The sequence below is a fragment of the Anabas testudineus genome, chromosome 3 (assembly GCF_900324465.2).
Source record: "Anabas testudineus chromosome 3, fAnaTes1.2, whole genome shotgun sequence".
In the NCBI taxonomy this organism is placed as follows: Eukaryota; Metazoa; Chordata; class Actinopteri; order Anabantiformes; family Anabantidae; genus Anabas; species Anabas testudineus.
The window spans coordinates 2453813-2481551 of NC_046612.1; the positions used below are offsets into that span (position 1 = coordinate 2453813).

Consider the following 27739-nt stretch of genomic DNA (forward strand, 5'->3'; position numbering starts at 1 on the left):
GGGTTGATGAGGTTGCTCTGTTTTCCACTTTACAGTCTGTTGGGTTCTATTGGGTATATCACCTACTGCAACAGTGTGCTGTTTGAAATGAATTCTGGACAACTCCAAGACACAAAGCAGTAATACTAGTTAGTTAGTTAGTATCATTTCTGACTGTGGTCTTTTAATAGGATTTGGTAACGATACCACGTCCCCAAACATACCCTTTAAACATGATATTTTAGCATTGCATATGATGCAAATTGTTTATTACACTTTATTATTGGTGATATAATTCCAACTTGCAACTTTTCTGTTGCAGAGTGAGCTTATTCGGTGCCCAAAATAACTATTTTTCTATGCTGACTGTGAGCCTTTGTTGTTATTTCGCTCTCTGCGCAGATAAAGCTTTGTTTTGTTCATGATGGGAACAAAGAGGTGTCAGTTTAGTAACCAAAGCACATTGCCTGGTACTTGCAGTGACACTGATATAAATAGAGTCTTTGTTTGACACAAATGTCTTATTTTCACCCCTTTTGTCTGGTTTTTAACGTAAGAACAAGAACAACAATAAAGTGACACTGGTGACACTCAATAAGTCTGAAAGGCAGTTCCTTGCTGTGACTGCTGACTAATCATGTGGATGTTTTCAAGCATTAGATTGTGGATGTTCATTTTGTATCTATAATTTTTAAAAAGTGGGGAATCGATTTTCAGTTTTACAGTTTGTATAGTTATATCTTCACTTCATTATCATCACCTTCACTATCAGTCAGTTTTCCAGTGTCAAATAGGAAATATAATCAACATCAATTTTCATATCCCTCTTTTCCTTTCGTCCAATAAGATACTGTGACATCAAATAGTCACATAACCTGCCTCCAATCAAACGTTTACAATCCATGGAGCCACACCCACCGCTCCTCCCACTTCATCCTGCATCGTCATGGTGCCTACTCTGGATGCAGTTGTCATGGAGATGGAAAAGGGCTCAGCATCCATTAGTGGCACTGTTACCATGGAAATCCCCATTGCAGCAGCAGCCTCAGTGGTGCGAGCAGAGCCAGAGGAGTCTGTTCAGCACCATGGACAGCACCAGGATGGAGCTGCGTTCCAGCACAGACATTATCGCATGCTGATAGTGATCGGAGAGATTTCCACCAGTCATCACCTCGACCTCGCCAAGAAACAGATCACACAAGGTAAGTCACCAACAGAGGAGTGGTTGGAAGCTCAGCCTGCATGGAAACACTAACAAAAGTGGTCTGAGCTTAAAAACACTCACAGCAGCTGAAAACATGTCACTGAACTGATCATTTGTTGAGTTTAGATTCAACTAAAAACTATGTCTAAGCTTTGGGGTAAGTAATTACTATATTGTACTGCATATTTGCAGTCTGTCTAAAGTCTGAACATGTTTTCACTGTTCTGTCACTGACACCTATTTCATAATGTGCTCTGTTTGGCTTATTGTAAACTATCAAGCTTTTACACATTGTTGTAATTTAATTGTGTGTTTCGTGTTTGTCTTGTTAGAAACTGTGATGTCTTGGTCATGTCCTCTTTATAAAGAGCAGGATTTTTTATTTGGTTAAATAAAGGTTAAATGAAAATAAACAACTGTCTGTACTCCCTTTAGATAAGGTTGGTTCACAAAACTGCTCAGTCACTCATTTAATATTTATAAAATGCGGCAGATAGAATCCCTGAAAGTCTCATATGGTCTTCAGCTTCCTCTTGGTTGTCTACTAAACCTTAAAGATTCATATACATTTAAATTAAAGTGCAAATAGTATTGATTGTTCCTTCTAGAAATACTACACTATTCTGTTTATTATTATTACTGATTAAAAACTGTAATAAGTAAAATTCTAAATGCTTTAAACAATACTACAATACTTACTAGTGTAATACTGCATCATATTTTACATCTTTGACAGGTAACAATCTGAATAGAAACCTGTGTCAGAAGTTTACCTGTGTAAATGCAATTTCTTTCTACCCCCATTATCACCATCATGAAAACATAAAATACCACAAACAGCTAGAATCAAGTGTGATTCCAGTTCTTATGCTGTTGCTGTTTACCAGGACAAAACAGTATTAACATCAGATTTTATAGGAAAAAGTAAAATAATATTCCTAAACAATGACAGAGGATACGTCAGTGTAATATGGAAGAACACAGATGATAATACTTTTCAGTTCATGTAACTCTGAAGACAGAGACACTGTGGTAAATGTTAAAACATAAGTCACACGCAGTGTTTGATGAACGTTGTTCTTGTTCGTTTTGTTTTTACAGGTTTGTGCTCCTGGAATGTGGATCTGACTGTTTGTGACCTGAACAAAGAGCTGCAGCTGTTTGAGACCAGACACACTGCTCAGTTTTCAGAGCAGTTCAAAGGTCAGTCCGGGTTTGTCAGATTTGACAGCTGTTGTTGTTAGACGAGTTGTTTTTTGTGGGACTTCCTGTTGTTTGGACACAGTAATTGACGGCTCCGAGTTGTGATGATATCAGAGTCTTGTTACCTTCCAGCCACTCTGCAGCTACGGCTACAGATCAGATTCAGTGTGCGTCTGACAGTCTGTGCTTTTTCTTCTGCATCTCTTTGTCCATTTTTCTCCACATATGCATTTGGGAGCTGGAGATGATACAGCCCATATCGATCAGGCTCTCATATGCAGACTGCATGTCAGAGTGGGAATCAATGAGTATCAAATGGGGCAGTAAACAGTATCTGCTGGGGGGAGTCTAAGATCCCTGAGGCCTGGTGATGGTGGTGAATGGAGCCAGTGTTAATGTGGATCTGGCTGCGATGTTGCTGCTGTGAATGTGTCTGCTGTCTGGGTCGCTGTTCTGCATTTACAAAGAAGACACTTTCACACTGTCACATGCATTTATAATAACCAAAGCGCATGGAGCATTTGCTGTAGCTTAGTGGGGTCACAGGAGCAGCTTAGAAGAGAGGATGCATTGGCTGAATAAATGGAACTGAGTGTTCACTGAGCAAAGATATTTTAAAAAGCAGTTCGATCTCGATGCACATCTATCCGCCCACACAGTTCTCAGGCTGGTGGTGTTATGTAAAGACTGGTTGACATCAGTACTGTATGTTTGTTTGTAATATATAAGCATCAAAACAACCATGTAATGGTTGTGTGATCTCAGCTGTTTGGGCTGTGGATGGGTTTGGACTGAATCGTTCTGGTTTCCAGGTGAGTGTTAAACACTATGGTTAAGTTACTGAAGTGGTTGATGTTCTGATAACGAATGGATGACTGTGAGGACATATCTTAGATTTATTTTACAGCTGTTGGTACTGACTACTTTCCAGATACAGGTACTTATACAATAAACCAGCTGCAACAACTGTAATGTGTACACCTGAATGAATCAGTAATTATAATCCCATAATTCTAGTGAGTACCTTATTTACTAAGCAGATATACACAAAGTCCAAAGTCCAAATAAAATTCATACATTTATTTCATCATCTGAGAAGCAACAAAAGACAGAACACAGGATAAATGACTCATTAATAAAGAGCGGCCATGATATTTGATGATATTCTGATATTTTGTTACCTTTGGATTCAGCTGTTTCCGGGCTTTATGCTAAGCTCAGATATCTAACAGCTGAACCAAGAGATATAAAAGTTTAAGATTAGTTTTGTCTTTTCTCACTCAGCATAAAAACAAAGTGGTTCTCATCTCTTCTCATGCTGCTGTAGTTTTCTTCTTCCTGATGAGGTGATTTCACTAAACAACAGAAAGATAGAGAAGGCTGGCGGAAGTCATCACATCTGCTCCAGTCTGAGCAGATATGATGAAAGGTAGAGACGCTCTCCTGTTGGTGTAGAGAGTTAACCCTGCCACTCCTGGAACGAGTACAGTATGTTTTTTATATACAAGACAAATGACAGACAGAGAAATTTGGTTCACACGTTAAGGGTACACAGGATAAACAGTCAGAATGTTCTAAAGTGTCCTATAGCACCATCATCAGGCCAATATTTAGGTCTACAGGCAAATAAAAGCAAAACTAATGACTTTCCCACGAGTAAGAATGAGACCTAGTACTGTATCACTACAGTTACAGTTACAGCGGATGTCTGTAACCGTAGTGAGAGACAGTGTTTCATTTGAAAAACACTATATCTAAAGTCAGAAACACATTAGATGGTAAATCTGGTCTTAATCTGATTTACTGATGGAGTTCTACAGCAACATATCCAGTTTGCAGTTTGTTATTTTTCCTGTTATTCAGCTACAATCTGGAAACTCACTGCAGTAAACACAGAGTTGGAAGCACATGAACATTTAGAGATGAGTGTAATAGTCTAAAGCAAACACAGCATGTCCCTCAGGATCACAGGCAGACTGCTGTGTCATCTGCACACACACACATACACACACACACACACACACACACACACACACACACACACACACACACACACACACACAGCTAGAGGATTGCATTTCAGTAATTTGCAGTATTAGTCTCGACAGAGTGGGGCTCTAAACACCAACCTGTGCGGATTTTACAATTTCTGTAATTTAATATGATGAGTTTCCGTTTTAGATTGTGTAACTGTGTTATCGCACATTACAGAATCCAATCTGCAGTCCAGTATTTCTCATCTTATTCTTATCATATCATAATAATTCATGTTATTTTGTTATCATATCATCTCAAGAATTATGTTGAACTATTTCCTGCTCACCATGTGGTTTATGAACGTCCACACACTGTGGAATAAATGGACAGACTTTTACAAATATGAAGCAGAAGGCAAAAGAACGGCAGGTCAGGGTGAGGTGCACGTTTATTTGACTGAACTTTTAATAGATTAAGTAAAATCAGGTAAATACAGAATTGCAGTTAATTGTTTACAGTGGATCAGATACACGAGAGTCACGAGCTGGTACAGTAACACCTCTGTTTCACAGGGCTGCTCTCAGCTGTGAGTGAATTTGAAGAAGGGAAACAGTGGAGTAATTTCCCCAGAGTGAACACATTTTTAATTCAGTCTTTATCTGTACAAACAGAAAGGCTCTAAATCCAAGAAGAGCTTTGTTAACTGACAGCTGCGAGAAAAGAGACAGGAACCAGAGAGTGAAAGGAAAATAAACTGTTGTTTCACAGAAGGAGAGAGAACGCTGAGCCACACATACAGCAAGGCTACGAGTTTTCAGCCTGTAAAAAATTTCAAAGTGAGTAGATTCAAAATGCCACAGTGCCCGAGGCACAGACTTCAAACCTGCTACGTCAAGAAACAGCCCCGACCGAAATGGCAGCAGCAGCAGCAGCAGCAGCAGCAGCAGCAGCTAACCTCCTTCACTGGAGTCTGTCAGAGAAGGCTTCTATATAATCCTAATGTCGACAAATGATATAGAAACACTGAAACCAACAATATTATCTGACTTCTTTTGGTCTCTGCTGATGTAAAATGTAAAATATTAAACTTACTATAGGTAAAATAAGGTAAATAAATAAAAAGACAAGGGACTGAATGTGTAATGTGTTATTTAATTAATGCACAGTTGGTGCTGTAGTGAGTATCTGGGGCAGCAGGACGATGTGTGTGTTGCTTTTGTTCTTTTCAGGTTTAGTCATTTTGTGGGAAATCTGTTGTTTTCAACAGAGACATTTAGGATTTGTTGTGCTGCTTTCCTCAGGCTGTGCTTCCAGACTTGCTCTGGGTTGACTCTCACCTCAGGCTCGGCGGTGTGAGTAAGAATGAGTGAACCAAGACATTAATCAATTATTGTGTTACGAGGAGGAGGAGGAGGAGGAGTCGCTGCACTGAATGTGAGGATAGTGGAGTAACTGTGGAGATGCTGTGTGGCCAGAGGGGCAAATATAAAGTTGTTTGCATTAAAACATTTCAGCCTCTTGTTCTTTAATGTATTTTTATGCCACACCAGTTTCAGTTTTGCACATGCAGTGAGCCTGACTGGATCCCACAGGAAATGTATGAGCTCATAGTTCAGGTGGTGAAGGACGAGGTGGGATGAGACACCTGGGTTCGGTGTTACATGCCTGCAGCAAAGGTCACATTGGAAAATTGATCAGACTCAGGCAGTGGGGAGGAAGGTGCACCCTCCAATCGAAGGTCAGTCCTTTCGAGCCTTTGTCCAGTGGCTCTTTTCATGAGAGACATGCCCAGAGAGGTTTAGAAATTCTCTACTGATTCCTATTTACCTTTCAGACAAATCTCTAACAGCACAGCCACAAGGTGTTAGCAGGATTGGCCTGCCTGCCTGTAATACCGTGGCTCCTCCTCGTCTGTGCCTTGAATACTAATATGCAGATGATGGCTGACGGACTCAGACACAGAGCTCACAAAGGAAAATCTATAACACTAAGCAGACAGGAAACAGGCTTTTATGAACAAACAAGACCAACTGGCTACAGCATAGGAAGTAAACAGAGAAAAGATCAGCAGGTGACCTGACTTCCAATTTTCCTCACGTGATTGGATGATATAGCAGATGCTACCAACAGATTCAGATGCAGGACAGAAAGTCATCGGCTATACCACTGCATTCAAGGAGACTTCGTCTTCAAGCTCTTTAAGCCATGAGGCTGTTTTTCATTAACATCTCAACAGAGTTAAACATTGTCTTACTGGAAATTAAATGTCTAACACAACATTTTCCCTCTCAGCTCAAACCTTCTGATGCTGACATGGAAAAGCTCCAGCAGCCAAGATAGCAGTGACCTCCCTGATGGGTGGCATATGTGCTGAAGGACAGCCACTGTCCCCGGGTCTTACAGCCTTCCTGAAGGCCTCGCTAGCCTGTATATGTAAACACAATGCGCCTTTACACAAACACACACAACACAACAAGTAACACAATCTAGGGACAGATGGTCTGAGAGCCGAGATGTCGGTCGAAGACGTGAAGCTAAATCTCATGAGAATATTCAGTGAGGCAGTAAAAGGCCACTCAATTACTGGTCAACGTCTTTTAATCAAAATTAGTTTTCTGCATCATGGAAGCATGAATGAATTACTGGGATTCCCCCGTGTTTTATTAAGAATCCTACAGGGAATAGGCAGACTCCTGGTAACAACTATCAAATAGAGCAGTTTGGCCTATTTGGCTAAAAAAAGGGTGAGCATGAGTAAAACTACGAGTGGCAAAAAGTGAGTCACCTCACATCGCGGCCTCTTGGTGAACCTTTAAAGCCCTTCTTAGCTGCTTAACAATGCTCCCAGGCTCCCTGCGGTGCCATGCAGGATTGACACACCCTAGTGTTAGGTCTGCTATGTCAAGACGAAATTGGCATAGTTTAACACACAGGTAATCAGTGCATCCATCAATGTGTGTTCATTAGTGTCTCAGCCCGCTCACACTAGACTGTCTCCTGATTGACTGATGAGGCTCAGATACAGTCTGACAACATCATCCCAGGAGAGGAGGAAGAGGAGCAGGAAGATGGCAGTAACGGCCTCTGTGATGCAGTTAATAAAGACTCAGTGGAGCAACACTGCACACTTAAAGCTCATAAACACAATGTGGTCGCATCAGGGGAGATGAAGTCAGCAACAGGACGTGAAGCTCAGCAGATTTTACCTTACAGGTCTGTAGATAGTGCAGAACAACACACTGTATATCTGGGTATTTTTCCAAACACCAGTTCATCCTTGTGTCAGTGAATCTGCCCTCAGGTCACTGTTATTGATGAGCGATCATTGATTAGAGCTGTTCATCACCTTTTAGTGGGATCTGGTGTTTTTTATAAAATGTTTCATCTAAACAACATAAAAAAACACAGTTACAATGAGGCAGAAAGATGCAGAACATCACAGTCTGACAATGGTTCATCATGTGATAGATACAGATGATATGAAACACAGTTTGCTGACTGACACACAAACAGACAAACATCTACACTCACATCCATCTAACTCCAGCTATTCAGAACCTCACAGTGGTGCTCTGCTGGACAAACATTGATCTTATTGATCGTTATTGATCTAACGTTGCCCAGCCCCAGCTGATGAAGGTTACTAAACAAAAGGAGCACTGGGTTGCTTTTATAAAATCTAGGCTAACTATTACTCATCCATATTCGATTCCACTATTAAAGGTCTCCATCCATGCAGCTCTGTGAGGATATATTCAACATTCACTGATCTAGGTGCAGCTCAGGCTGAATGTTATTAGTTTTAGCAGAGTGAAGCTTTAATGTAGCCAAGAGGCCACTTGGTTCAAACAAAAATGAACAAATATAATTAATTAAACCCACTGTTTAATGCTGGTAATTCCACTGTCTGTGTTTTCAACTGGTGAAGATGTTTTCTTACTTTGCTCTGGTTGTGTTCTCTTACACGGGCTGAGCTCAGAGTCGCCACAAATCTCACCCAAAATTAATCATTAGACACATTAGGACCTTCTGGAGCTGCTGGATGAAATGTCAGGAGGTCACCAAAGTGATTAGAAGTCATCTACATTAATCAGTCAACCAGAACAAATTTCACTGTAATCCATCGAGACAAAGTGATGAATTAGAATTGAAGTTAAATTCAATGATCACAAAGCAGTCGACACGTCATAAATCTTTTTTGCCTCTAAATTGTCCCCGTTCCTCTGTAGCTTCTGTTTCACAACACGTGCGACACACTACCCCATCTCCCTACAAACCAACCACTGGCCGGGTGGGTGGGTGTTCACAGAGTGTGACGGGTGTAACGGCAGGCTCAGCCTGACAGGCAGCGATGAATGATGGCTGCTACAGTGAGGAAGCTGTCAGGGGAGCAGAGCGGCATAATCAAAGACCCATCACACATACACACATGCAGCAGATACAGATGTATAATATTCTCCTCACGTACACACTGTACGACAGACGTGCTGGCAGGGAGATAAAAGGGAAAAAGGGCAGAGCAAACAGTATTCACAGAGTAATGGAGGAAGATAGATCACGAGTTGGCAGTCGTATAATACTGCAGTGTCAGCAGTACTCCAGTTGTTGTGTGTGACATCTGCATTTACTACATTTTCTACACTTACTACTCACTTACTGCTCTCCGATGAACTCTAAAAATCTCTTTGGGATTTTGGTGACGACACTGGACCAACAGAAGGTTAGGTCAGGTATGAGTTCTGCTCATGCTTTGCTGCCAGTATTCTGTTTCTTTATTGATTTCTAACTGAGAAGGGCTCAAATATACAGCAAGTCACAGAGACATGCTGAGAAAAGTGATACGCACAGGTCATATCAGTGAGGAAGGAATTGATGGATAGGGTTTTCAAAGTAACCTGCAGGGACGACGCACAGTCTCTGTTTCATGGTCAGTAATCAACATGACACGCCTTAAAAATGTGCTGGTAAACAGCGCTTGTCCTGGGTGTGGTTTAGATGAACGTGTGCTGATTAATAATTCAGTAGGTGTTATTGATCTGTCCCTCGGCTTCGCTGCAGTCTGGGCCGTACATCAAGAGGGAGGGTCCCCTGCGTTGGTTTCTATCATGTGCACCTGGCAACGCTCCCCCACATACCGACACGTGTGTGAACACACACACACACACACACACACACACACACACACACACACACACACATGCACTAAAAGATGTTAGAGTCAGATCTGTAAAGTGAACTGCACCATGTCTGTGAGGGCGTTTGTAATGTTCTTTAATGGAGGACATGACATCTACTGTACATAGTCCACTGGATGAGAGCTCTGTTTAGAAGATGTTTAATTTATGGAGACAAATTACCGACTGTGGTTTTTCCTTTATTTTATCCACCTTCATTTACATACAATAGCTAAACAATGGGAATTGTTATAAATACATATTTGTCTTCTTATTTGTCTGCAGACACTTTTCATTAATAATCTGTCATTTGTAATCTATAAGAATATAGAACAGTGGAACTGATTTTCTACAGCAGACTAGCCTTAACCATGTTTTGTGTCCTGTGTAGTTTATACTGTGCACACTGCTGATTTCACTGTAAAGTTAAATTACAGTTAACCTAGAGTTAGTTATTTAAATTAACATGTTTTCTAGGCCACACAGTCTAAATGTAAAGAAATGTTTTGTTTGTTACCAGAAACCTCCACAGTGCATCTTCAGCAGCTCCTCAGCTCTGCACAGCAGTGATTTGAGTTACATGCTAATGTGTTTGACCTCAAATGACAATGCAGAAACGTTATGTTTAGCACATCAGCATGGTAATTTCTGTTAATTAGCACTTGACAGCAGAGCTGAGGCTGGAGTGTCTGTTTTGGCTTTAGCTGATTATGAATGATAGTGATCACCAAGGTTATTTCAGATCATTCTAAGGAGCACATTAGCAGAGATCCTTTTTAAAACCACAAATGTGAACCACTGGGTGGCGCTAAGTATGACGTGTGATTACCAAGGTGACTGGGCCCATCATCTGGGAACAATGAACTTTAAAAACCCTCTCAGTACCTGTTAAGATAGTTGATCTCAGACTGACTTTCGTAACTAGCTGTGCTTAACATTTAGTTCCTCCCTCTCTGTGCGGAGTCGTGCTGCTGCCTTTTAGAAAATCGTCTCCACACTGAGAATAGATTCAGTCAAGCTGAAACCAACCAGTCACGGCAGAAATGCTTCTCAGAAACATTAGTCTCCAAATGCTGGAGAAGCATGTGACCTTGACCAGCTGCTGCATGTGTGACAGAGTGATGTAAGGAGTGGCTGATGGAGGAGAGGAGGAGAGAGAGGGCGCGGCGGCCGGGCACATGAGCTGTATGCTAACAGCTGTGTGACATTTAGAGGACACGGCCGGTCATCTGAGACGATGCTACATCAGGCTGCTTCAGAGTGGACGTGATCACTAACAGGGTTTTTACACAGACATTTAAAACACGAAGAGGTTATCTAAGCATTGTTTCCCTAAAAATGACTACAAAGAGAGGGCAACAGATACAAAATGTGGATGAAACTAACTATAAAAAAGACACCAAACAACCATAAAGACACATAAGATGACTACAAAGATATGCAAAGTGCACAAACTGAGTACAAAATAAATAATGTGACCTTAAAGATACAAAATATGACAGAAAGATACGACAGAAAGACGAAGTGACAGAAACCAAGTGCGAGGATGCACAAACTGCAAATAACTACATAGAGACAAAAAAACACAGTAAATACAAAATAAATACAGATGAACACAAAGATAAAACACAAAGATCCAAAAAAAACTAGAGCAAGACACAAAATGACTTGAAGGACACAGGAGGCAAGAGACCAGGAGACAGAAAACGATCCGAAGACGAGAAAATTAAATGAACACAAACACAATTAAGGCAGTTTTCTCATCTGAACTCAGCTGGTGGGTGAAGACAGTAAATGACAGCTGCATTATATTTAGTGCTGTTCAGTCTTTTTTACACCGACCGTTCTGAACTATTTCTGTATCAAACTATTATTTTCTGTGTGTTCTGTCTATTTAAAGGACAAAGGGATTTAAAAAATGTCTGGATTCACTTTAAGAGGAACTGAAGCTGCGTCAGTCTCTTTCTCTGTTAGTCAAATAGTGATTCATGGTGTGTAGTGGGTCAGGTTGGCAGAGACCAGGGTCTATTTCAGTTCCTGTCCCACCCAGCAGCTGTTTGATGAAGAACTTTCTTTACACTAACATGGAACCAGGCTGATGTTTGTCCAGCTGTTTCAAACTGATCCCTCTGATCCAACATGAAGCTGCTGATTCCACTTCTTGGTGCTTTCTGCTCATTCTTCTGGGTGGTGATTGGTGTGTTCAGGGCACCTGTGACTTTCTAAATCGTCCCTCAAGTCCTCGCTGCTGATCATACGACCCTCCTCCACCCTATCAGCTTCGTCAGGTGAAGCAGACTCGGGTTGGTGGAAAAACGTCTGGTTCGCGTTAAAACCCTGGAAACGGGAGTTTACGAGCTCTTCCTGAATGCAGCACGAGGCACCAGCTAGCAGGGTGTAGGTGTTGAGCTGAACCAGGCCGATGCTGCCTCCATCCACATCAGCGGCTCAGCAGCAGCAGCATCAGCAGCATCAGCACCGCCCCTCCCTCTGCTCCATCCTCACCGCCGACGGACGGTGAGACACAGTCTGTTCTCATCCTGCAGAGCAGGCGGCGGAGAGCTGCTCCACAGCCTGTATTTCAATCATCTGTGATGTTATTCTGGACCCGGACAGGGATCTGGACGGGGACTGGGCCGGTGCCGCTCGTTTCATAACAGCGCGCCGTTAAACCGGAGCGTCACGGTGGAGACGGTCGCTCCAAGTGTCCGGAGGAATCTGTGCTGACAGTAACTGTGCGTGAGGGTTTAGAGGCCGTGGATCCAAATACAGTGAGTAAATAAGCTGTTTGACTGTGTGTAGGGTCCAGGTTCACATGCTGAGCAGTGGGTTTGACAGGGCGGGAACTGCACAACGTCAAACGTACATTTTCTCTACGTGAGGGGGTAAATGAAGCTTTAAAGCCTCATTCAAAGACTCAGAGCCACATCTCTAAAGCTGGTGGAGGAATACAAAGTCCATGATGTGATTGATTTTTATTTGGCCACATATTTAAAAAGTGAGAATCCTCCATCAGAGACTCATGAACTGTGCCGTGTGTGTTCACACATCATCAACACTCCTCAGGTTGGTAAACAGCAGCATGACGTGACCTCACAGCAGCTACAGGCCTCTCTGCTCCCGGCCCTGTTTCATTCTCTTATGTTGCAGGTGATGCTGCAGGTTGCAGGTCTGAAGCTCTTCATCCTCTCTGACTCAGGGTTTAACTCCGTTTCAGCTCATGTATTCGTGCACGAGCTGCCCTCAGTTCAGTCGAGTAAATTTGGGTGACCTGATTTCTAAGGCGGACAAACGCAGAGCATCTTCTATCCTGAAGGCGACAGCTGAGACTCGCTGACTGTGACGACGAGCGTTTGAAAGCCGTAGGGATGTGGATTAGACTGCACTGTGTGAACAGCCCCAAACTTATGCAACAGGTCAGACAAAAATGTCTAAAAATAGAAAAGTACACACAGACAGATGTTTTCACCCTGAACACGCAAGATGAGCGACGTGATTGAGTTAGATTGAATTTTACATAATGGAAATGCAGCGTTTATCAGAGGCCACTGGTCAACAGCAACAGATCGAATGAATCCTGTGTTTTCAAGTCCCCAAAGGGCTGATTCACTGTTTCATCCAGAATCATTTTTAAAAATGTATTTCCATCTTTAGATTTAGTTCTGCAGCTCGTGATTGATTTATTATTGATTAACCGTTTTCCTGATTGATGAATGAGTCCAAAAAAAGAAGTCAACATGTTCCACAAACATAAATCATCAGTTGTAAAGTTGAAGTTCTCTTTGATAACTAACTGACCATATTTCAGTTTTTACTAAGTCAATTAATAACAATACTTTGTAAATTCAAAGTGCCATCAGTCCAAAAACCCTAAACAAAGGAAAAACTAATTCTAAGAAGCTGTAATTTGTCTTTATTCCTTAAAAAATGACCTGATAGTGATGATTTTCTGTTGTAGATTAATCTGTGCATCAGCATTTTTGAATAAATGAATCTCAATAAAACAACTTATCTGTTAATTTAAATAATTAAAATGAATGTAAGCAGCTGCTGTACCTCCACCGTAACCAGATTATTCAGGTAACAGACCAGTGGTTTATTAATTCTACCCGACAGCAGGTGTCTTATCTTTCACAATGACTCTAAAATCACATTTTCAGTGATCTTGTTTCATAACATCAGAAGCCGACTGAACTAGATCAGGTTTTAGTACTGTTGGATTCTCCTACAAGACAGATCCATCCACAGAGGCTCCTTCTCGGTGCTCTGTGAACCCCCATAAAGCCTCAGGGTGGGGAAGTGGAGTCATGGATCCATGGGCAGAGTGCTGAGCTCAGCAGGACCAGGCAGGGTGGAGCTGGATAGACTAGATGCCCAGCCGCAGGGAGAGGCCCGTGTTCCTGCTTTACTAGAGGTGTGGCCCAGAATCCAATGGTGTGATACTGATCAACTTTACAGGAAAAGACTCAGCAGCATTTAAAGCACAAGGCCGGTGTCGTCTCCCTAAGCCAGTGAGAAGACAGTCGACACATCAGTGGTGTGTGTTGCTGTGAGCGACATGTTGCTTTATCACCACGAACATGCACAGTGCAGTTTAATCAGACTCCTGCTCGCACAAACTGTAATCCGCAGCTGAAAATAGTCCCTGTCTGAGTAACAATCACTACATAACACAGTGTTTGGAACATTAGAAACACCTTTTTTAAGAATAACACACATTTTTATGAGCTAGTGTTAAATATTAATCTAGGAACTAGTAGGAAAAGAAACAGTGTGTGCAGATTTCCTGACAAAGCATAAATATAGAACAACACCTTTAAATGCTCCTACAGGATTATGAGAAACATCCTGCATGTACATCACATGACGTAATCTGTAACGAGCCCTGAGATTGAAGAGTGACTGATGGCTGTTTCTGTAAGTGAGAAGATTGGTTTCTGTTGCTGCTAACTCGCTCTGTCACGTCTACCTGAGGTGAGATTTATTTCTTCAGCAGGTGAAAAGTGGAAGAAGTGAAATACGCTCATCTCATAGAGCCGAGCTGAGACATGTTGAGACAAGGTTTTAAGGTCAGGGTGAGGAATTAATGACATTTGGATGTTTGCTGTATTAACACTGGATGAGCGCTGAAAGTAGCTGAGTTTGTGCTTGTTCATGCAGTGAGCTGTAATTACACCCTCATCTCACACAGACCACCTCCTGATGGATCCTTTTACAATGTCCTGAGCTCACCTTTCTAACAAAGCACAGGATAGACGGTTTGTGCTCATGTGGTTCTCTTTTAAAAGACCCCAGAATAAGAGCAACTTAATTATGATATAATGCAAATAAGGACACGCCAATTAAAAGCTGAATTATCCTAATTAAATTAAAACAGTGGGGAAGATTTAAGTGAAGATCATCATTCATCAGTTGGGATTCTACCGTCTTTCATTCTGTTTTTCTTTTAGTTCAATGTTTCTTCCACTACAACAATTTACTGTAACCTTGAAGCACAAATTCAACAGTGAATTGATATAAATTGCAAAAAGAAAATAAATAAATCTCAAAATGAACTTTATATACAAATAAACAACACATGTGATTAATGGGAAAACAAATATTCAACCGTCCATCAGAGTCATCTGTGGTTACTTTTACTTTCTTTAATGAGCCACATTATGATCCTTAAAGCTGCAGTTTGTCACTTTTTAGAATAATTTATTAGTAGAAATATGCTCCCAAACTTATTGAAGAGCCTGCAGATATATCCCTCCCCCTCCGTCTTTCTAACCAGTCAGTCTTTGTTTTTAAGAAACAGTTGTCAAATCATAAAAGTCACAAATCACACGATACTCAAGTGAGACTGTTTCACAGGACACTGACGATCGATTCTCAATTGTTTTTGGTTTTCAGAGCACTTAAAGCCCAATAAAATAAATAAAAAACATAATTAAAAAATGTCACAATACTGAAACTATTCATCTGAGGTCAGGAGGTCGTCCTGTACAATTACTGTATGTACATAAAGTAAGTGACGTAATGACAGGTTTAGAAAATTCTTAAACCTTCATGAAGTCATTATCCAGTACCATCTGTATATAGAATTACATATTATATCTACTGTACCGTCATCTCACTGTATAACTGCAGAGGCCTGTAGCAGAAAACAGGACTTTAATGTGAACCCGTTGGCTGCAGCAGCTTCACAGTGACGTAGCTTTTAATATGAAGAAGGCTGCTGCGGCACCACAGACTCTCGTTCAGCCTTTTGTTTATTTCCCTCACGGCTCACCTGAAAACTGCATCGGTGTTAATAGGTCTGACAGTGAAAGGGGCTTAAATCACCTGCACGTCACAGTTACGTCTCTCGAAGGAAACGCACACTGGAGTGTTTGGAGTCGTGATTCATTTTAATGTTTCATTTCCCACAGTTACTGTGTTCGCTCTGTGCACGGCGGCCATTTAAATTCTGCTTCGTTTCTGCTGCACAGTCTGATGGACGGGGAGCTGATTGATTAAAGGCCAGTTCAGTGATTTACCAATACTCCAATCAATCAGCTGTGCTTCTGTTGGTGAATCCAATCTGTTTGCATTGCTTGAAAATATTGTGATGTTGTGCTGAGTTAACTTTAACCAAAGAAAAACGTGTTACACAGAATGAAAGGAGGCTGTAAGATAGCAGCCTGGTAATTAGACTTTTTATGAGGTAATAATTACAGAGCGGCTGAACAGTGCCAGTAACTCTGCTCATTATATTCACATTCAGCTTCACTGCAGTGAATCATAACTCTGACCAGTCATAACAATGGTACCTCAATGCTGTTGTTATGAAGGGCCTGTATCATTTATCTGCAGCTTGTAAGTTAAACATGGTGCAAAAGCTGCTGCCAGCTGCAGACTGTTCACTTACTGTAGGTTGAATATGTTCACACTACGTTGGCTTTTATAAATGATTCAGAACTTCTGCTGGATAAACTGAAATATACGTGATGACAGAGAGTTGTGCTGAGCTTTAGTGTTGTAGTTAGTAGCTGTATGTGTCCAGAATCTTTTAGACAGCAGTGGAAACACTGAAGCATACAGGGAACATTTCCTGTTTTATTTTTAACCACTGCGGTTGGGCAGTAGGAGTGTGAAGCCACGCGGAGTCACGCAGAGCGACATATATGGGACATGGTCTACTCTCACAAATAAACATTAATACGCAGCTCATGTCTCTCTTGGCCTCAGGTGACATTCAAGCACCCGAAGCTGTGGCCGTTTGGCAACAAGTGGGCAGAAAACGAGTTGGACAGTAGAGGCTGCAAACTGTTTCCCATCATGCACCAGAGGCACGAGTGTGTAGGCTCACTCTGCTCTCCATTTATTTCTTAATCCTGCAAAACACCCACTCACTATTAGACATCTCACTCACAGTTTCAAGTGTAGTGAGAAGCTTTTCTTCTGCCGCAGCTCGTTTAGTGAAGCTCAGTGAAACACGACAAATAAAACACAGGCTAAAGGATTGTTTGTGTGTTTCTATGCTAATTTAAGACCCTGAAATATTATAATTTCACTGCTGTCTCACACTCCACGAAGTGATGCACAGAACTGTAAATTAAATCATCTCAGATAGAGACAGCGTCAGCTGACGTGAATCACACTCATTCAGAAATTAGGATTGAAGGAAATACAACACTAGAATATAATAGTTTGTATCAACCATGACGATCTCAACAGATCCAGACATAAAATATTTAGCAACAATAGGAAGTTTTACTACAAGAGATAATTAAGCTGATTCGTACACTGTAATTGTCCTGCTGAGTGTTCATCTGCCACAATTTAAAACTAAATTCGTATGAGGAATATTTCCTTATCTTAATGTTTATTAAGATACTATAAACTCACAAATATTTACAGCCACTTTGCCCTTCAGGACGAACGGACAATTGTACCAGCGTCCGTCATCCTTCAGTTATCCTTCATTATTAGCATGTGACATTCAGACAGGCCCAGACTCCATTAGTCGAGCATTTGTTTCCATGATACCAGTCGAGATAAAATGTGGACACACAAGTGGCTTTACAGGAGATTGTCCTTTAATGCATAAATAACTTGAAATGGGAATGAGAAGAGCGAGGCAGTTAACAGGCTTCTCAGATATGCAGAGCATTTCTATGAGTTGGTTGGATTGGCAGCATTTTGTCACAGCGCAGAGAAGCAAAGGGGCCATTGTATTTATGACATGCTGTGATAGTCAGCAGTGACTAGATTCAACAGTTAAACTCAGTTGGTTCTCCATTTAAACAGATACTGAGAGGTGGCATCAAGGTTTCTGATCACAGTTTTTAGTTTAGTTTTCTTAAACCCCAGTTTAACCCCATTTAAAGACCAGAGCTACAGTTAGAAGATGATTCAGTCGGACAGTAAAGAGGAAACATTCATATCTGTTGTCTGTTGGTTGTAGAAATCATCGTCTTGTCCTTTTCAGCATGGTCCACTTCTTCTCCTTCTCTGACACCAAAGCAGTCCTCAGATTATCGTAAGAGATGAGATAACGAGGTGGGCTGTTGATGTGAGGCCCTCCCTGACATGCAGCAGTCAGAAGCCAACGTTGAAACAAGGCTGGTGGAAAGTTCACAGCAAATATTACTTTTATAATAAATGTAATGGCCATTGATGTTTTTGTTAGCTTCTCCAACTTAAACACAATGAAAATGCTTGGAAATCTGGTTTATACTTTTTCTATCCCATAAATAAATATTCTACAGTTTTATACCCAGTTTTAGTAGTTTTATCATCTCCTCAGATGTTTTCTTTACTTGATTCACGTCAATAATTTGACTCTTCTGAAACAGGATGTGTCTTCAGTCATGGTTGTTTAAGAAATGAGAAGCTACTCTCTGCATCAGTGGGTTAAATAACAATCATTCATGCAGTAATTATCCAATGGGAGGCTCTTATCTATTTGTTTAGTTAAATCCAGGTGGCGACTGTTTCTTTGGACGGACAGTGTATAATCTGGGTCACAGTATCTTAACTCATCAAACGTGCTCCTGAACCAACGTTGGCTCTTATTTTGCACAAACCGTCTGCGTGATTCTGACTCGTCTCACAGACCTTTATGAAACGGTGCCAGTGTCTCGTGTATCTGTGACTTTGACAGCTCCTTCTCCTTTTTACAGTGGACGAAGAGCATCTTTCATCATTCTAAATATAGACTGCCCTAATGAAGCGCCCGCTTGCTTATACCGCTGCTGCTTTGGCAGTCGCCTGCCCCTCCTGTACTATGTGATGCTGCGTGCATACTCTCATGCAGCACAAGCCTTCCCTCCCTCTCGCAGAAATGCTGCAATGCGTCTCCCTCAGCCAAGACTGGGTCAGTGTAACTCGTCTACCAGCAGAAACATCCAGAGCAGCGTCCCCATAGCAACAGCCAATGGCTAATGATGCTTGTGACTGACAGAGTTATTTATTTTTTTTGCACCATTGTTGCAATTGTATATGAAAAGAGCGTATTTGCAGGATTAATCCCATCTGGGGTTTTAGCTACTGCCAGTGGAGACACGAGCTGGCACGGTAGTAAAACAGACGATGGGGCAGGGTTGAGGAAGCTTGTGCACAGCCATGTGTAGGATGATACTGTTCACAAGTGCCTATTTATTCATATTGATAGTAAATGGTGGTGGTTACATAGTATTTTCATACTGGGAACCAGTTTTCTTCTACTTTAACTCGCTTTGAAGGTCAAGGTCACAGTGACGTCACAGTCACCATTTTTGTGAACGTGAAATGTGAAGAACGCCTTAAAGGGAGGTCTTTAAATCAGTATCCAGTTACTGATTCGTTTTTGGTGGGCAAAGATCAAAGGTCAAGGTCGCTGTGACCTTGTGTATGTCCCACTCTCATTAATGCTATATCTCAGAAACACCTGGAAGAAATGTCATTACATCTGGAACAAACATCTGCTTGAATTAGCTGTGACTTTAGTGTAGTTTGTAATGTTTACTGGGTTTACTGGGTTTAATAGGATTTCATGTTTTACCAGTATCAATGTTTAGACTTGATTCACTTTCTCTCAGCCCTAATTATTTACTTTAGTTTCACAGCTCATTATTGCATCCACATGGGCTCAATCACCGGCTGCACAGTATTTGATTCAGCGGATGTAGATGTTTTAAATCAAGCAGAATAATAAAGCTGTGTGTTGTTTTAGTGTTTATGTTGTTATGTTGTTCATGTTGTAGTTGGAGCAACAAGCAAGAACTCATCTGTATAACTCAGTGATGCTTTGCTTTTCATTCCTCATCCGTTGTTTCTTCTGTCTCTGTCTCCTGAAGGCCAGCGGATTCTCCAGTATCAAAGTGGTGTCCTTAAGACAGTGGTGTTGGTGAACCCATCGGAAGAAACTGCTGCTTCAGAAGTGAGTCACACCTGAGTGATGGACTCCTGTAGGACAGTTCTGTTTTTATTTGAACTATGCTGAGGAGTAGAAGTATTAAAACTGGGTTGAAGCGAGTTTTACTTCTGAACTACAGTAACATTAAGCTGCAGTGGGAGGGCTGTGTTCCTCCTGCTACTGATCATCACTGCTTTGATTAAACATTTATCACTCAGCCTCACATTGTGACACAGCAACGCTTTAGTGAGATGTAATTTGGGATTTTGCCTGATGGTGAAAGGCAAAAATACTGATTTTAAAAAGCATTTAATCACACTTTACAGTGCATTTCATTAAGCCTTCATTCTTAACTTAGGAGTATTTTAGACTGTTAGGTTTATTTTTGGTGGATAGCCATTTCTTCATAATAAAAGTGTAATCCTTGGTCTCATACTTAGTATGTTTTACTTTATTAAAAACTCATAAAAACTAATTTTTCATTATTCGAGTACGGCACCACTCGACTTTCTTGTTTTGATGTCAGTGACTTTTGAAGGATTTTTTTTATTATTATTATTTGGTATGATAATATCAGCCGTTGTTATAGTGGTTATTCTCTCTACTCAGATCTCCTCTTTGATCACTGACTGTGCTGGAAATAAGTTGCTGATACTGAGCGGCCAGAGTTCTGAGCAGGGAGGTGACATCCTACTGCAAGGTGGGGCCTTGACCTGGCAGCACTTCTCTGACATCATCTCCAACCCTCAAGTAAGCTGACAGCCCTGTCTCCAAATACTTTATTACAGCGTATGAGTAGAGGACAACTTGTGTTATAAAGCTTAAAGTTATTTTAGGCTGACTGAATTTTTTCTTTCCCTGTTGCTGTGTTCTCAGGTGATTGAAGTCCTGTCCAGGGCCTCTTCCGAGCAGCCGTCCAGGCTTACTGTTTCCTGCCAGGGAGACGGGGGCTGGAGCTCCTTGGGCCAAAGCCAGGAGCAGCAGCCACTCCAAAACCTTCTAGAATACTGCCTGAACCCTGAACCCTTCCTCCCCAAAATGGACGGAGTCACAGAGTTCACCGAGTATGTCTCAGAGACTGTGGATGTGCCATCACCCTTTGACCTCCTGGAACCCCCAACCTCTGGAGGCTTTCTGAAGCTGTCCAAACCCTGCTGTTACATCTTTCCCGGCGGCAGAGGAGACTCTGCTCTGTTTGCTGTCAACGGATTTAATATCCTGGTGGATGGAGGGTCTGAGCGGAAGTCCTGCTTCTGGAAGCTGGTTCGCCACCTGGATAGGATCGACTCTGTCCTGCTCACCCATATTGGAGCAGACAACCTACCTGGCATCAATGGGTTGTTCCAGAGAAAGATTGCTGAGAAAGAGGAGGAACAGAACCAAGGAAATGGCTCTAGTACTAACAGTGACTGGATGAAGAACCTGATCTCTCCTGAGCTTGGAATTGTGTTTTTTAATGTCCCAGAGAAGCTTCGGATGCCTGAGTCCACACTGAAAGTGAAGCGAAGCATCGAGGAGGCATCTCTTACATTGCAGTACCTACACAAGCTTGGAATCACACCAGAGCCTCTTCACAGGGTAGTCAGCAACACCATTGAACCTATCACACTGTTTCACAAACTTGGAGTTGGAAAGTTAGACATGTATGTCTTAAACCCGGTAAAAGAAAGCAAAGAGATGCAGTTCCTAATGCAGAAATGGGCAGGAAACAGCAAAGCAAAGACAGGAATTACAATGCCGAATGGAAAAGAAGGAGAAATATCTGTTCCATATTTGACTTCAGTTACGGCTCTCATTGTTTGGATTCCTCATCGTCCAACAGAAAAGATAGTCAGGATGCTGTTCCCGGGAAATGCACCACAGAATAAAATATTTGAAGGGCTGGAAAAACTAAAACACCTTGACTTCCTTCGATACCCAGTGGCTACTCAAAAAGACATATCAGCGGGCGCACCACCTCCAATCATCAAACAGACTAAAATTAGATCGAGAACTGACAGCAAGGAAAGTCTCAAATCTTCACCTAAACCACACTCTAAAACGCCAAAGAAAGAAGTCAGTGGGCAGGAGGAAGAGTCAAAGAGCGAAACCCCTAAAGAGAATAAAGTAGAAAAGAAAGAAGAGAAAAAAGTAAAAAGTGAAAGTCTAAAAGCCACCAAGCAGCAGAAGAATAGTGAGGTGGCCCCCGTGGCAGGAAAGAAGAAGAAAATATCCAAGGACAAAACTGCCAAGCAAGAGAAAGTTTCCAAGATGGATGAAAAGAAAGACAAAGAAAAGAAAGAAATTAAAAAAGAGAAACATGAAGCAAAGAAAGATGAAAATATAAGAAAAGAAGAGAAAAAAGATAGCAAAGCCAAGGAGAACAAAAAGAAGGACTCAACTAAACCAGAGCTGAGAAAAATCACTAAACCAGACCTGAAGCCCCTCACTCCAGAAGTGAGAAAAACTCTGCACAAGGCCAAGTCTCAAGCGAAGCCCAAGACAGACAAAAATAAAGCTGTTAAAGAGGAAGCAAATGAGAAAAAGCCAGTCCCAAATAATGTCCCTGAAGAAGTGGCTGCAGCAGCTTTGGCTGACAGGTCCATTGTGTCCTCCCCGGAGGACCTCACTGAGGACTTTGAGGCTTTAAAACAGGAAGAGCTGTCGAGAATGAAGACAGAGCCCATTCAGAATGATGTGATGTCTGGACATTCAGTGCACACAGACATTAGTGTTTCTACAGTCACATCTGCAGTCACTGAGATAAAATCTGCTTCACCTAAATCCCCTGTAAAACTGGAAGATGACTACAAAGACAAGGGCACAACGGAACAGATTGCGGCCCCTATAAAGAAGGATATAAGCTTTGACAAGAAGTATGAAGAGGAGAAAATGGAGAAGTATGACAAAAAGGACGACATAAAAGACAGATCAAAGAAGAGTGACAGCTCAGAGGAGGAGGGTGATGTAATTGAAAAGGCTGAACTTGAAGGAACAGAAGATGACGAAGTCTTGAAATATAAAACGGAAGACGCAAAAAGGGAGAAAATGGGAAAAGAGTGGGAGACCAAGCCATCTGAGCAAAAGCCTTCACCAAACGCAGCTCTGTCTGAACAGGCAGCAGCACCATCTGCCTCGGAGCAGTTCTCATTCATCCAAGATGAGATGATTCCTGGTTACTCTGAGACGGAACAGACCATCTCAGATGAAGAGATCCACGAGGAAACAGAGGATAGGATCCCACAGCTGCGCTATGATGTGGGATCTTATGACATCTCTGTTCCCGATGTCCCTGGCACCTTTGACTCCATGCATGGTATAAAAGAGATGAAGAGCTCCACTGTGTCCGATATCCCAGAAATCAAACCCAAAGCATTCACAGGAAGTCATGAGCCTGAGCTTGCACCTTACCCTGCCATCATTGCTGCTCCTCTTGCAGAAGAAGAACACATTTCCTCAGCAACATCCATCACAGAATATGACAAACTGTCTTCGTTTGCCACATCTGTAGCTGAGGACCAGTCAATAGCCTCAGTGACAGCACCCCAGACTGAGGACGCTGCGAGGAGCTCTCTCATGCTGGACACCATCAACAGTATTCCTTCACGTGCAGAGGCCACACATGGAAAGGACTATCTCCACTCAGCAGGAACCATCTCCCCCACCTCTTCTCTAGAGGATGACAAGTGTTTCAAGTCTCCTTCTTCTGATGAATTCCAACCAAATATTCCAGAGATGGAGGGGGATGCAAAGATTAAATTGGTTCATGAAGAAGACGACGATGAAGATGAGGATGAAGATCAGACACCAAACGTTGACATCCCTCTGGGTAAACTCCAAGAAGGCTACGAACATGCCGCCTCCATGATGCTCCAGGAGAAAGCCAAATCTCCCTCTGCCACTTTTTCTCTTCCTCCACTTTCTCCCACACAGGCTGTCAAAGACGACCACTCTCTCTTTAGCACAGAGGGATTCAAGACCAGTGCTGAAATAAAGTCTGTTTCACCCCCTCCATCTTTCTCCCCTGGGTTAGAGTCCCACTCCAGGCAAGAAAGCGAGGAAAGGTGCCTTAGTCCAGATGACAGCACCATGAGACTGGCCTCACCCACACAGTCTGTGCCTACTAGCAGTGGCTATTCTCCGACAGAAGAGAAACACTTTAAGACAGAAGACAGAGATGAGGCAGTGACCGATGTTAAAGCTGACACCCAGAAAACAGAGAAATCAGTCACCATTTCAGACACTACCTCCTTCATAGGTGTGCCAGGTGAGAAGGCAGAATTTGAAGCATCTGAAGAATCTGGTGAAGACAATGAAGACGACTATTACACCAAAAAGGACCTACAGCCTACTGTTAAGGCCAAGCTTATGGAGGCAAAAGAGGGCTGCTTTTTGGATGACGACTACACCTTTGATGCAAAACCTGCAAAGACAGAAACAGACATCAAGGGTTTGGATAAGGTGTCTTTTAGTACAGAGGAGAAACCAAAACCTCAGGTGATGTACTCAGATGAAGATGAAGATGAAGATGAAGATGAAGATGAAAAAGATGATTTCCCATGTGGTGTGGCGTCTCAACCTTTATCTACTGACCAAAGGAAGGTAGACTTTAAAAATGACAGCCCGGAGAAAACAGATGTTGCTTTTAAAGAGCCGGAGAAGAGTGTTCATTTCAGTCTCTATGACTTTCCACAGAAGGAGGGCAAAGAAAAGGCCTTGTATATAAGACAAGACACACCCTACGTGCATGGCAAAACATTCTCTTACGGTGATATTTATGACAGTAAAACAAGCTCAGTGGACTCTGATTCATATCATCAGGACTCTTTAGATAAGACAGAGAAGGACATTGCAAAGGGTGAAGTGGATTTGCAGAAACACAAACCCTCTTCCCCAGAGTCAGCCACAGATAAAATGACACAAAAGGAGGGATTTAGTGTCTCGTTTGGAAAAGAGTCATCATGGCTTGATTCAAAGGACACTTCTGCTATATCTCCAATTCAGAAAGAGGAGGCATTCCCTCCAGTGACTGATAGACCTGAAGCCTCGTCTGTTTCTTTATCAGAAAAAGACTCCTTCTCCCTTAAAGGCCAGACTGAAAGCGTAAAACCCCAGTCATGCTCTTCTACGACAGCTTTTGATGTAGACAAACCTGCTGCCACAAGCTTCAGTGAGAAAGGAGCATGTTTGGAGGTTGATATGCGAAAACTAACAGCAAAGGATGAGGAGGACTACGATGATGACGAAGTAGTGGATGAGGATGATGATGAAGAGGACGACGAGGATGAGGTGGATGATGACGAAGGTGCTGTTGATTCAGATATAGAGAAAGGAGCCAAAGAGAGGTCTGAGAAGGAAGTAAAAAGTCCATTCAGTGAAATGTTTGGCTCAGATAGGCCTGAATTTATGGTTTCCATGGCTGGATATGGCTATAATAGTCAGGGGAAACCAAGTGCGAAAGAAAGCTCACTCACAAAGGCTGAAGATGAAGCAAAGGCTGAGTCCTCCTTTAGTGGAAAGCCAATGGAGTTGGGGGCTACAGGGTTCTCTGGCCACTCCTCAGGGTTCGAATACTCGTACGAAAGTGGTGAGAAAGACTCATTTTTATCAAGTGAGACCAGAGACAAAGGAAAAGAGGATTTCACTTTAAAATCAACAGATGACAGTTATTATCAGAATGACAGAGCTGATCCTGATTTTGAGAAACAGAAGACACCAGATCTTCTGAGTAAGAGATCACTGGACACAAGCTTTCAGTACACAACAACTGCTGGCCCTGGGTACTCCTCCTCTTCAGCCTATAGCTACTCCTCCTCCACCTCGGGCTCCCTCTCCACCAGCCGTCAGTTTGGAGAGGAGCTGGAGACTCCTGCCTCTGCTGAGCCCCTCTTTGAGTACTCCTCCTTTAAAGATGAACACTCACTGGCCATGGATTCTCCCTTCTCTGCATATGCTGGGACCAAAGACGACTACCTGGAAGTGTCAGAAAAACAAATCACCTCCACAACTACAGCTGAGTCCACTTCTAATATAGCCCGCTTCTCACCCCTCAGCCCATTTGAAGAGGTCAAGTCCTTCCCTTCACTTTCATCCACTGCATTTGCTGAAGACAAGAAGGAGCATATGTCTTCATTAGCTGGTGTTACAGACAAAGGCCCTCAGTCTGATTGTTTCTATAAGCCTAAATGGTCTGAAGGGTCCCAGCTAGACTCAGTTGTTGGGTTTGGGGCCACAGGACCATTCTCTCAAACTGCAGAGCTCTCCAAAGACAAAGAGGCAGCCAGTGCTGCCTTGTTTGGTGTCACTTCTTCACCACGCCCAGACATAGAAGGTAAACATTACTTTGAAGAGACTGACAGCAGTGAAGAAGAGGATGAGGAGGCTTACATGCGTGAGATTCGCAGGTCTCCTTCTACCGGCCCGGCTGGTAGCCTCTCGTTTTCTGACAAGCCTGTTGCTCCAGCTGCCATTGAAAAGACAGGTGGTGCACTCCCTGATGTCCTTGGCTCCTACATGCCCTCACCTCTCCAGGCCAGCAAACCAGATACAGCCAACGGCCCCACAGAGGTCAGCACTAGCTCCACCATCCTTGCTGGAGCACCACCCAGCGGTGCAGCCTCAGGCCTAGCCAAGGTGGAGCCCAGAGAGGGAGCAGCAGGTTACAGGAGCTCCTATAAGTGGGAGATGCCAAAGTCCCAAATGGGCATGGTGCCCGGAGATTCCCCTCCCCATTACCGCCATGATGATGAATTTGAAGAGGAGTGTGAGATAGAGCCAGAGCATCCTGCCCGCCCACTTTCTCTCTCTTCCACCGAACAACCGTTCCGCTCGCCATTCTACGCTGAGGAGTGTAGCCGAGGAGAGCAGGATGACGATGACGACAGCGATCAGGATCTTGATGGTGACGCACCAATGGGAGCTACATCTTCATATACCAGTCGTACCTCTCCTGGATATTCCTCCTCAGAGTACAGGCAGCGCAAAGAGGACCTCTCACCATCCTTCATCAACCCCTGTATGCGGCACTTTTCCAGCGATGAGGACGACGAAGAGCAAGGATGCAAAAGTGACCAATCGCAGGAAGGTGACGACCAGGATCTATCAGTGAAGAGAAGGGCTCACAAACAGCCCCATCATCAGCTTCACAGCAGAGACAGCAGCTCTCTGCATCAAACTGGTGGCATGTCAGCAGGGCTGGGCCTGGCCACAGAGGACACGCCACCCACCTCCGTCAGCGAGTCTCTAGGCTCTCAGTCAGATTCTGACGTGCCTCCAGGGACTGAAGAATACCCCTCGGTTACTGGGGAATGCAACATGGACTCAGATGAGGATGCAGACTACATGCCTGTTGATAAATTTTCTGTCCCAGGAGGAGGCAGCCATCACTCCTCCAGAAAAAGCCATGACCCATGTCCTGCTCCACTCAAGGACCCCTACCCTCACCCCCCACGCCCAGATGTTTGCATGGTGGATCCTGACTCTTTGGATAATGGCTCAGTTAAGAAGGAGTCCAAAACAAAGACCTTGAAGAAGGCCTCTGGGAAAACCAAATCAGCATCCCCAGCTAGGCGCAAGAAGTCTCCTATGCCTGTGAAACAGACACCATCTCCTCGCAGTGCCTTGCTAAAGAAGAAGGAGGCAGACAAGAGCTCACGTATGTCTCGCCTGTCAGATGGACAAGGCTCCAAAGACAATGACCTCTCTAGGTCGAGCTACAACCCTGGCAAGGGCCTGACTAACGGTGTCAAGAGCAGTTCAGGTGACCACAATTCACTAAAAAGAGGGTCTTGAAATCTTTTCATACATCGATATTTAATAAAATAAAAATTTTTAAGGTACGTTTTTGACATTTAGATTTTG

General features: G+C 42.8%; 1 protein-coding gene across 1 annotated transcript in view; it reads left to right on the plus strand.

The window, feature by feature from the left end:
- Window positions 1–1030: 1030 nt before the first annotated feature.
- Window positions 1031–27739, plus strand: part of map1aa (microtubule-associated protein 1Aa) — a 30416-nt gene continuing 3707 nt past the window's right edge. Inside the window, exons 1-5 of the mRNA XM_026377490.2 lie at window positions 1031–1181; window positions 2285–2386; window positions 19842–19924; window positions 20510–20650; window positions 20777–27638. Coding sequence (XP_026233275.1) covers window positions 1112–1181; window positions 2285–2386; window positions 19842–19924; window positions 20510–20650; window positions 20777–27638 — 7258 coding nt within the window. The 5' untranslated portion in view covers window positions 1031–1111. The remainder of the gene's footprint in view (window positions 1182–2284; window positions 2387–19841; window positions 19925–20509; window positions 20651–20776; window positions 27639–27739) is intronic.